The sequence below is a fragment of the Hibiscus syriacus genome, unplaced genomic scaffold (assembly GCF_006381635.1).
Source record: "Hibiscus syriacus cultivar Baekdansim isolate YM2019G1 unplaced genomic scaffold, ASM638163v2 tig00111105_pilon, whole genome shotgun sequence".
Taxonomy (NCBI): Eukaryota; Viridiplantae; Streptophyta; class Magnoliopsida; order Malvales; family Malvaceae; genus Hibiscus; species Hibiscus syriacus.
Genome location: NW_024062987.1, coordinates 5,518,508 through 5,530,160, shown reverse-complemented (window position 1 = coordinate 5,530,160; position 11,653 = coordinate 5,518,508). Strand labels below are relative to the sequence as shown.

The 11,653-nt window shown below is 33.2% G+C and overlaps 1 protein-coding gene across 1 annotated transcript; it reads right to left on the bottom strand.

Annotated features, from left to right (window-relative positions):
• Nucleotides 1-3,803: 3,803 nt before the first annotated feature.
• On the bottom strand, nucleotides 3,804-7,583 carry LOC120153657 (probable linoleate 9S-lipoxygenase 5). Its single transcript, XM_039165566.1, has 8 exons — nucleotides 7,284-7,583; nucleotides 6,600-6,892; nucleotides 6,281-6,521; nucleotides 5,862-6,203; nucleotides 5,629-5,714; nucleotides 5,143-5,555; nucleotides 4,788-5,051; nucleotides 3,804-4,712 (listed from the first exon to the last, which is right to left on the bottom strand). The coding sequence occupies exons 1-8, from the start codon at nucleotides 7,489-7,491 to the stop codon at nucleotides 3,959-3,961; spliced, it is 2,601 nt and encodes an 866-aa protein (XP_039021497.1). The 5' UTR covers nucleotides 7,492-7,583; the 3' UTR covers nucleotides 3,804-3,958.
• Between the last annotated feature and the right edge of the window lie 4,070 nt (nucleotides 7,584-11,653).

Genomic DNA, 11,653 nt, shown 5'->3' with positions numbered 1-11,653 from the left:
TTGCATACGTCATATTACTTCAAATGCTATGACGAGGTTCAATAATAAGAAGATAAAGAAAGAGATTATCAGCATGAGTAACTTATTCAGTTTTAGCCTTCATTACTACAACCAAGCTTCCGTGCAAGACTGAAAATTTTGAGAAAGTATAAAGAAGAGGTGTATAACTTTGCAGTTGAGATACCTCCAAAAAAATGGGCACAAGCATATGACGATCAAGGTCGAAATTATAGTCATATGACAACCAATCTTGTCTAGTGTATCAATTCAGTGCTAAAAGGGACTAGACATCTTCCGGTGTCAAGTATTGTTCGGGAGACATACTTCATATTGTGTAAAGTTTGGGCAGATAAAAGTGCCCATGTAGAGGCAATGCTCAACAAAGGTAGAAATTGGGCTTCAGATCTGGAGAAAGCAATGACCAAAAATCAAACTCATGCAACATCAATGTATGTTCGTAATTTCACCAGGCTGGAATATGATTATATTGTCTAAACACTTGTTCGACCACATGAGGGTGAGACTTCTGCCACCTATACTATTAATTTGAATAAAATATAATATGATTATGGTCGATTTCAAGCCTTCAGATACCATGCGCTTAAGCGGTTGTTGTATGTATATATGTGAATGTAGACCTATACATTTACGTTGATGGTTGTTATAACTTTGCATACTATGCATAACATCTACAGTTGTGAGTTTAAGTATCTCCCGAATGAGGCATTTTGACACTTACTATCTTTATAGAATGGTTTCCCAATTCACAACTATGAAGGAAGTTGAGGGGTCGTTCTGAATATAGTCGAATTCTTACTTATATGGATGACCCTTAAAGACAGCAAGGTCTACCGAAGCTCTGTGGCCATTGCAGAGGTGAAGGCCACAATAAGAAGCACTATCCACATCTCCTAAGATATCGAGCAGGCTGATAAATCATTTGTAATCGTATTCTCATATTGTACTGATTTTACAAATATCAATGATAATTTTTCAGTTTTTTATTTTTCATATATAATTGCAAACAATAAAATTTAACTAAAGTCAAATTCAAACATTTATTTAAAATATTTTTTTAACAAAATAAACATATTTTCCTCTCAATTTTTACATTATTTTTCTTATTATCATTCATTTCGATTAGTCGTTTGCTACGTCGGCTTGCTAAATCTTCATTCTTCTTCTTCTTATCTTTCTTATTCTCCTTCTCCTCTTCCATTTTCAACTCCTTATGTTGATCAAGAATATATTTTATTGATCTTTTCACCCACTCATCATCTAAAGACGAGCTTGAATCTGAATCATCAATATCAGAGTAATCAAACCAAAGATGATCTTCCGAAAAATGCTTGGATTATTCTTCCCACAAGTACATATTTTTGTTCTCCTATAACTCTATCAACTAATCCAACTCCTATTTATAGTTAAGATTTGAGAAAATGAATGTTGAAACTCGTCACCTCGAGGTGACTAGTTCTAATGGCTCTTCTTCAAATCTAAACGGCTATAAATTTTAAATCGAGGTGACGAGTTCCATAGAAAACATTAAATTATTTGGCCCAAAATATAAAAATTATATCTCATGGAACTCGTCACCCGAGTTCTCCCTGCACTATAGAAAATACCGTAGATCCCAAATTAATTTCTTAGGTGCCCTATTGGGTCAAATAATTACGGAGGGTGCCCTATTGGACAAAAAAACTCCTAGTTTTCGATGAAGTACTGGACTCTGGTAATTACAATGGATAAAATTGATGTTTTTTTAGCCAATTATCGTGGGCCCCAAAATTATTTAGGGAAAAAAAGGGGTGTCAAAAAATTATTTTGAGATCTGCAATATTTTCTACAATGCAAAGCGAACTCGTCGAGGTGACAAGTTCTATAAAATATTATTTTTTATTTCGAGCTTAATATTTTAATATTTCTTCTGACGAATTTCATTAAAAAATTATTTTTTTAAAATTTTTAATATAAATTTATTTTCAAAAAAAATTGAAACTCGTCGAGGTGATGAATTCCTTTTGGTGTAATAATTTTTTAGCTACATTACCCATCTAAACATATCAAATTTTGGTATTGGGTAAACAACATGTGTAATATATAAACTATCATTTTTGTTTTCTTTTGGTACCTAAATTTTTATTTGTTTCAAAATTATACCTAAAATTTATTTTTTTATTTCATTTTGATACCTCGCTGTTAAAAGTTTAACATAACAAGTATGACATTTTTATGGGTAAATTACATTATCGCTCAACTATCTTCTCACTCCTATTTTAGTCATTGGAGTTTAATTTTTTTAATTTGGCACATCATATTTTTATTATTAATTCATTAATATATAATTAAAATAAAAAAATTAAATTTAATAATTTTCAAATTGCTCCTAATTTAATCACTCTAACTTTTAAATTTAATTTTAACAGAGATGTACCAAAATGAAATAAAAAGTAAACTTTAGATATAATTTTGAAACAAATAAAAATTTAGATACCAAAAGAAAACAAAATTGATAATTTATATATTAAACATGTAGTTTACCCAATACTAAGATTGATATGTTTACATGAATATTATAGTGAAATATGATGACATTTCAAAGCTCAAAAAATTATTACACTAAAGAAACTCGTCACTTCGAAGTGATGAGTTTCAATTTTTTTTTAAAAAATTAAATTAAAATTTTAAAAAATAATAGTTATAATTTTTAATAAAATTTATTATTTCGAGGTAATGAATTTAATAAAAAATATTAAAATATTAAGTCTGAAATAAAAAAATAATATCTCGTTAAACTCGTGATGAATTCGCACTCCAAGGCCAAAAAACAAAACCCTAAAGTTGAAGGAAGTTGCCGAGCTTTGTTGCTGGAAATTTCATGTATAAACAACTTTATGACTTTGAATTTCTTCTCAAATACTTGTGAATTGAGCTGCAAGATTTCCACATTGGCAAGCAAACAAAAATTGCTCTGATTTCTTGGTTTAGCATCCGAAATTCCCAGGTGAAAATTTATCTTTTTCCTGCTTTCATTTCCAGCTCAGTTCTCAGTTGTTTTATCTTCCGGATAAGATGTTTGCATGTTTGAAAACTTGAGAAAAAAGGGACTTGGAGGGGCTTTATTAGAAGAAATCGTTGCCTTGTGCGATGGCAGATCCAATCCAATCCAATCCGTCATTTCTCCGAAGAAGTGCTCCTGAGAGCAAGGAACAACTACGATTCTACTCGGATCATTGCACAAGATAATGACTGTATATTATACAGAGGCTCTTTAAAGGAACGTCCAATATTCGTGAAGAATTATGTTATTCCCGTTTCCAATCTGTGCGAACATTTTGCTTACAAAGACATCGTCATCGGATCACAAACAAGAATGTTTTGAAGGTCATTGCCCATAGGATGCTGCTTGGGTATAGTTTACGAATTCTCAGGCCAAGGAATCCTCTCTACAACAAATGTTGAATCAGGAAATGCGGTTCGAGAAATGGATGCTGATGAGCAGCAGCGTGTTGCAATTTTCCAGTAATGTTGTGGATCCGAGAATATCAATCTAGTCGGCGCAGTTGCGGGTCTTGGCCACACTTTTCTTCAGATGCACCTGCAATGATGGAGAAAAGAGGCTGGCAATGATCGAGGTGGCTAAAGAACTCTACCGGATTCTTCAATCTTGTTAGCTTATCCCCTTGAGGTTTATCAAAGAACACTTAATTAATCAAAGTTTGAAGACAACATATCTATAAAAAATTTATTTTTTGTAGTAATAACAAACATTTATTTGAAGCATGCTGTTTTGGTCTATTACAAATAGGAATTCAGATTTCAAGGTTAATAATGTAGTGTGTGTGTACATGTGAGTTTGTAAAAAAAAAAAAACACACACACACAAGCCAACATTAATTTGTTTACAAACGGTATAGTTAAATAAAATAACTCCGTTGAAGAAATTTGAAGACAAGCATCAGATTGAGACGCTGTTTGGAATTCCCTTGCCTGTAAGTCCACCTTCACTTGTTGGATACAACAATGTGTATGGCATATTGACGGGACCGACCCGGTTCTTCAATTGCTTGTCGTTGTTCATCTCTACGATCCGTTCCTCTATCCTCGAAAGCCGTTCTCCGAATTCATGGAACTCTGCAATCGGTGTTTCGTCCGATGTCCATTCTTTGCTGTCTCTTTGCCCCAGATAAACCTCATCCGATGAATGCCTTGATAGGATTTCTATCAAGGAGATTCCAAGGAATGTCTGCAGTTGAGCAGTTATTGTTTTCAAGAACACCTTGTCGGGGTTTGACTCAAGTTCCTCGTACTCCTGAGTTCCTTCTTCGGGCATGAACCGACGGCTTATACTTGGTCGATTCGGGAGGTAGCCTGCATAAGGATATTGTCCGAAGTTAATCGCAGCATGGAGAGCCGAAGCTATCCATATGATAGTGGTGCAAGAATCGATCAGCTCTTTTCGAGTCTGCATTTTAGACCACCATGGTTCGTCTTTCTTGTCACCATGCCCCTCCTCTCGGAGTTCTTTCCACCAGGCTTGAAGCTCGGGGTCTTGTCGAACCATTTCATCAGTCTTGTAGTAGAAAGAACAATAATCTGTCACCCATTTTTTGATTGCGAACCAAATCTCCAGTCCATCAACGGCATACGGATAGTCTTTTATCAGAAGGCGAAGACCATTTGGTGAACTGTCATCATCGACTGCAACTCCTCTGAATAGGGAAGAAGAAAACATGTTATTTTCATAGTCAAAAAGCTCTATAGATTCGTATTCGAGCTAAATGTACCTCTTCTTGAGTTCCATAGGAAGTGCCTGGTCAACGAAATTCCAACTTTTATAAATTAGTGATGACATTTCCATTGCATATTTTGCAGGGAAAACTGTCAATTCCAGGATTCCACCTCCATTGATCAAAATCTGCCTAGCGAATGCATTGATGTTCATCGTGTCACGGAAGTGAGGATGGAGAAGCTTATGAATTGGATGAACTACACTCAGCTGTCGATTCGTCGCTATCACGAATGGCTCCATTGTCGCATGAGTGTTCAACCTGTAAACAAATAAAAAACACCATATACGTAAGCCCTTCTCGTCAAATCAAAGCTTAACCGATATATAACCGCTAATTTATATATCCATACCAATGGCTTATGATTTGATGAACACCAGAATCATTTACAGCAACGTAAGCTTTAGCCAACTGCCATATTGAGCCTTCAACTCCATGTTCTGCAGGTGTGTAAACCTTGCTAACAGTACCGAGTTGATCCCCGCTCAGATGTGGCAAACTCAATTCAATTGCCAGTGGCTTCAAAGTCCCATCGTTATGTAGAAGCAAGATGGTTCGAGATGCGTAAGTCTTGGTGGTCGTAGAATTTATCCTCCGCAGATACGGCATAAGTGAATCATGATGATCCAATATGAATAACCTGTTGGCTCTCAGTGCCTCTTCTATGGTGAGTCCCTCTAGGTTGTGCTCAATGTGTTCCTTGGTTATGGCACTGTTTTGGTTGCTGTAAACTTCAGGATTTAGCTTGCTTGTTGGAGGAAATTCCTGAAATCGAAAAAATATGTAAATAAATTTTGAGATTTTAATAGATTTGAAAGTTTGGTGCTTAAAAGCTTACTTCAAGAAGACGAATTATAACAGGGTTAACTCCAGCAAGCATTTCCCTGGCAAATTCTTCATCAGTTCTCCATGCAGTCTTACTGTCTACTCAAATTCATTACAGATATCAAAGTAAGTGATAATGGAGATCAAGTAGTAAGTCTTAAGAGCGAACGTTTAAAGATGGCAAAGGAGCAGGGATGGACCGAACCGATTTTTGATATTTAACTCTGAAATTAGCAATATGCAAACCTTGGATCACTTGAGGCACAGGAAATTTCAAAAGTTGTTCCCCATCAGTCCGGAAAACTTCTTTGAGAATCTCCAAGGGGAGGTTGTTGACGATATTATCAAGCAAAGGTCCTGAAGGAAGCTTAACTCCGCCATAGTAGAACTTAAGAACATCCTCGAATGAGTCGAATTCGTTTTGAGTTTTATTGGTTAGATCTTGAAGCTCGGGTATAATGAATTGAACTATAGATTTCAGTGCATAAGCGAGAAAATCCGACATCTTCAAGTGTCCGAATCGTTCGTCCCTGGGGACATATATGTTTAAGCTCATCAAAAGTGGTATCCTACTCTCAGTCCTGGGATCTGTTCAATTATTGCAGCAACCTTGTCACACAATCAATACACTATCTGTATATATATATAAAGTAACGGATCCTCGCCTGTTTTAGATGGGGGTCTGCCTGTTCTTCCTCTGCGAGGATACGGGTACTCGGTGGATCCGCCGAGAACCGGGCGGGCGTATTCGTGGCCCTTGTCGGGGTCGCCGAGATCATTGTAGTAAGCATAGTCATAGACACGATCCCATTCTTGAAGCTCTCCTTGGCCATTGCCTCTCAAGGCCTTCATCTCTTCTTCTCTGTATTTACGTAATGGTTCCGGCATCTCTTGCGGAAGATACGTCTAAAGAAAAAGTAAAATCAAGCATTTTAAGCTATGGTTTCAGCAAAGAAATACACTGAGATTCCTCGGAGAAGATACCTTGTTAGTGAAGAAAACTCTAGGTTTTTGATATCTCTCGTCGGGATAAACCCAAGAATTACAGACAAAGTGAATCCGACCATGGCCTGGAACATGTTCCAGAGTAACAGTTTTGAGATAGAATTCACTGTGGTGATGGTTTTTAATCAGAACAGCTCCGGGTTTCCCGATTTCTTCATCGAAATCGAAGTTAACACTGAATTTAGATTCCCCGCAGGCCACGACGGAAGATTCTGAAGAGTTCCAGTCCTCCAAATATGCTGGCTTCCCCAGTTTTCCTTGCATTCCATTGGCTACAAAAACAGGGGGGAAAAATAAAACACTAACAATATATATCAAAATTTGTAAAAACTATTTAAATTATAAAAAAATCGATTTTGATATTTGTGTGAGCCTTACTTTTGGACAGCATATTTTCTATAATCAAATCATTAGATAAATCCCTTAAATTATGGTATTAAAAAGACAGAATTCTTAGCCTTACTGATAAAAATACATTTGATAAAAGAATGTAATCATGTATGCATGCATGTAATATATGAAAGTGTGAAGAAAACCAAAAACTATAAATTATTAGTAATGGCAGCCTTTTGTTTTGTCTTTAAGAGACATAAAAAAATGACAAACATGCTCAACAAAATATATATATATATATATACATATTTGTTTTTAAAGAAAACTCACTAGCATCGCCACTTTCAGTACTGATGAGCTGAAACGAAACTCTTTTCCCCAGCAACTCATGAAAGCCATCAAGAAAAGATGCATGGAAATCATTGAAATCCAGAACATTTTTCTTCATCAGAACCACAGTGGCCTTCATCTTCCCCGGCCTCATCTCCTCGTTGCCTTTGTCGTCGCCGGCGACGGCGTGGATTAAATGGCTGAGCATCTCGATTAATGAACAGAATAATAAAAGCAAGAAAGGGATACTAAGACGATGGTGGTGGTAAAAGGATATGTTCTAAAACTTTAGTTTAATTAATCAGATAAATGTGAGGATCTGGGATGATGGGGTTGGGTGTTTGGAAGAGAATTTATAGAGAAAAAGGGAAAGGGCCACGTGGGATCCACTGGGAAGCTTCATTGATGAAGGGAAATTTCTGATAAATTTCCCTTTTAAACTAAGCCTTTTTCAATTAAATAATAATAATCAAAGCACTTTTGTCTTTTTTAAGCTGATCTTATACGATATTCCCTCTTTCAAATCAACTCACCAATGAAGCCATGTGCTTTCTTACCCAATACAAAAATCCAAGCGAAGCCTTTTTTTTAATTAATTATCGTATAATATTATATTTCTTATATTGAGATGACTATCCAGCTCAGTTAGTATAGCACAAGGTTTTTAATTTTGAGGCCGTGGGATCGGGTCTCACAGAGGGTATTTCATAATTCGGAGGTCTTCTACGGAAGCTGCTCTCAACTTAATGTTGAGGGCAGCCTACTATCTTACCTCCTCCTTACCCCATTAAATATGGAAACAAGGGACAACCATTATATTACTTATATTCTTTTTAATTATATAAATAAGATAATATTAACATTTAAACATATTCAAGCTTACACGAACTAAATGATTTGAGATAAAAAAAATTATTATTATTCTTTGGTATTTGAGTTCCGAGTATTATAGACATAGAAATATGAGTAATCAATGTTAGAAGGTTGAGAGCTCTGTTTTGAAAATCGGACCGGATCGGCCGGTTCAACCGGGAACATTTGCTTAGTCCTATTTAATCTAAACTGGTTGAACCGCTATTAGTCGGTCAGAACCGCTGAACCATTCGAACCGGACCGGTTGAAAACCGGAAAAAACCGGAGAAAACCGAGATTTTTGTTTTTTTTAAAAAAATTAAACCAAACAACGTCGTTTGTTAAACGAGCCAAGTCGAACTCGAGTATTGCTGAGCTCGACTCGAACTTGAAAACTTTAAAAGTAAGCTCAACTCAACTCAAACTCACAAGCTAAAAATTATCAAGTTCAACTCAAACTCGAAATATAATATTGAAACTTGAACTCAAAAAGGCTTGAACTCAAAAAAAAATTAGAAGCTCGATTGAAGCCTAAAATTCGAGCTTGATTGAAGTGAAAGAATAGTTCACTCAATGCTCACCAAAAGACTTCATGATTTTGAATGCCAAATTACCTCTATTATTTATAGAAGTTAGTTGTGATGCTCTTCTATGTTTCTTAGCAATGTGAGATTGTTTTGTTCTCATATTTTTACTCTTTAGACTTTTGGGATGCTCTTCTATATTTCTTAGCCATGTGAGATTGTTTTAAAATAAAATTAAACCAAACAATATCATTTTGTTAAGATTTTTTTAACCCCAAATTTATTTTTTAATTATAGTTATATAATTATATTTATTATTTAATATGTTTTACCTTAAATATTATGTTGTAATTAATTTGAATCATTTTGTTTCACTTGATTTTATGTTTTTTTAACTTATATATGTTATGACTTGCTTTGAATATGACTTGTGATATAAAAATTATTTTTTATTAAATAATTTTGGTATTTTTATTTAATTTTTTAAATAATTATGACGTCGTCTGGTTCTTCCGACCGGTTGGACCGATTCGACCGGTTGAACCAGTAAATCGATAGTATAACCGGTTCGTTAATCGGTCCGGTTCTGAAAACTATGGTGGAGAGTTTACGTTATATTATTATTATTTTGTTGGATCTGTGAATTGCCAAACGACGACGATGATGTCAACTAAAATTATCTAAGTAGTTTAACCATAATAAGAGGACAAGTTGTAAATTACGATTGGTAAGAAACTAAGACCGAACAAGGAACAGAACCCCTCTAGGGTTAACATCATAAGTCCATGTCAGTATCGTATGCTGCTCGACCATTTCTTTTATTATTCATGCACGTGACATATTATTACATGCAATCGTTTTTTTAATATATTATATGCAATTAATTCAAATTACCAAAATATTTTCTTTCTAATAAATATATAGAAAAGTTGTAATTTTGTTGTCGTTAAGATTACAGAAAATTAAAGAATAATTGACTTAAACTGTGGAAAGGAAAATGCAGAAGAAACAAAGGACGTGATTCACTTTTTCAACATGAATTTGATTCCTTCAAGAAACATGTATTCCTTTCTCACTATGAAAAGGTGTATATAATGAAATATCTTTTTTAATATTATATAAAAAAATCATTTTAAGCACCTATGATGAAAAAAATTCAGGTGATTACAAGTGATAATATATGTTTTGAAGATTCTCAACCATTTTAAAATGAACGTTAAAATATATTGCAGTCGTAAGTACTCGAATTTAAGATCTCTAAGAATAATAATTATCCCTTTAACCACTTAAATCATTTGATTCATACACATATAAAATTTAAATATTGTCATCTACGTGTGCATGAAATAATAACGTAATTATATTATAATATATATTAATTATTGATCACATCATTATTGTAATAAAATTATAAAATAAATAAATTTTAAAACTTCAATAATAAAATATAAATGCATTCAAAGTTTACTTTTTATAAATACAGTTTGTTTTATAATATATTCCTTTCGTTCTACTAAAGATATTTTTTTAAATTATCTCAATTAAAATGTCTTATAAGAAAAATTAACAAATAACGACGCTTGTATTTCCTCCTTTACTCTTATATTTCTTATTTTTTATATCTATTTAAATTAATTAATTAAATCTATCAGTTACATTTTAAAAATATTTTTATCATTTCTATTAATCAAACATATTTCGATGTATAAAATTTCATCATCTTCTACACTATCATAATTTGGTTCGTTCTTTATTATTACTATTTTGTAATTCCGAATATGTACTGTTTGTTTCCTTAGTGCTTAGCAGCCTTTGAATTATTAGAATAAAGCGACGCGAAAAGAATAATATTTTGCCTTTTGAAACCATGGGCGACTTATATATGCATACATGTATAAACAACTATTAAGAACACAAATCATTAATTGATCAAATATTATCAACATTAGTAAATTAAATATAAATAATACTTCAAATTTATTTATTTTCCACTGAAATAAATGTATTTATAGTTGGTAGTAGAGAGTAGAGATTAGCCCTTTATAATTTTAATGTAGATGTTTGTATTTTTGTTACATAGTAATTTAGAGATTATATGAGTTTATTTAAATATGTAATATCTTATAATTTAATTAGTTTGAGATTAGAATAAATGAATTATTAATAAACATATTATTTTTATATATGGTATCTTTAGATAAAAATGTAAGATCAAATAGGTTGAAACAAACGTCAAATAATATTTTTTACATTAATATAGATAATATCAAAGTCGACTTTTAAATTACTAGAAATGTGATAATAATGATTGTAAATTTTTAAGAATAATCTAGAGGTGATTATAAGATAATATTTATTCAGTAATTTATTGATAATATGTATATTTTACAGACATAACTACTTAAATCTATAATTTTTAAAGAGAATAATTTTCCTTTTTATTATTAATATCACGGGATGAATTTAATGATTGTAATTTTTTATTGTACATTAGTTAGATGTAAATTAGTTTTATGATATATGTTCCCATACTATCTTTTAACTTTTTGAAAATCTTATTTTATTTCCTATTTTATGAAGAAAACTGTAAGACGCAATATACTAAAAGTAGATAGTATGTTGGTGCAGATGATGACATAACGTGTGAATGATTTATGTGATTGTGGCGTTTTTATCGAAATATCACCTCTATCATCAATAATTACATGTCAGGCATCCTTATCTTTAATATTATCGATCTAGCATACTTTTTGACACGGTGGTAATAAAAGATGGATCGTCATCCGCGCCTTTGAGGGGTTATGTTCGAGTTGGTGCCTCGTAAGAAAAGGCGTTGATCGTTATCCACGCCTTCACGGGATTTCTGACACATACGAAATGAACCGCGCCTTTCCTTCAATATCCCAATCGTCCTCTTCCCACATTTATGGGAGCCCATCTCCCCCTCTGTAGATGCTCGATTTGTCCGGGCGTTATTTAATTTTAATTGGGTTT

What these genes read in the sequence shown, in the direction of transcription:
- LOC120153657 (XM_039165566.1), bottom strand. Translation starts at nt 7,491, where the DNA reads ATGCTCAGCCATTTAATCCACGCCGTCGCCGGCGACGACAAAGGCAAC. An exon ending in CAGACCCCCATCTAAAACAG is followed by an intron (nt 6,204 to 6,280) that starts GCGAGGATCCGT and finishes ATAATTGAACAG; the next exon opens with ATCCCAGGACTGAGAGTAGG. An exon ending in TGTGCCTCAAGTGATCCAAG is followed by an intron (nt 5,715 to 5,861) that starts GTTTGCATATTG and finishes GAATTTGAGTAG; the next exon opens with ACAGTAAGACTGCATGGAGA.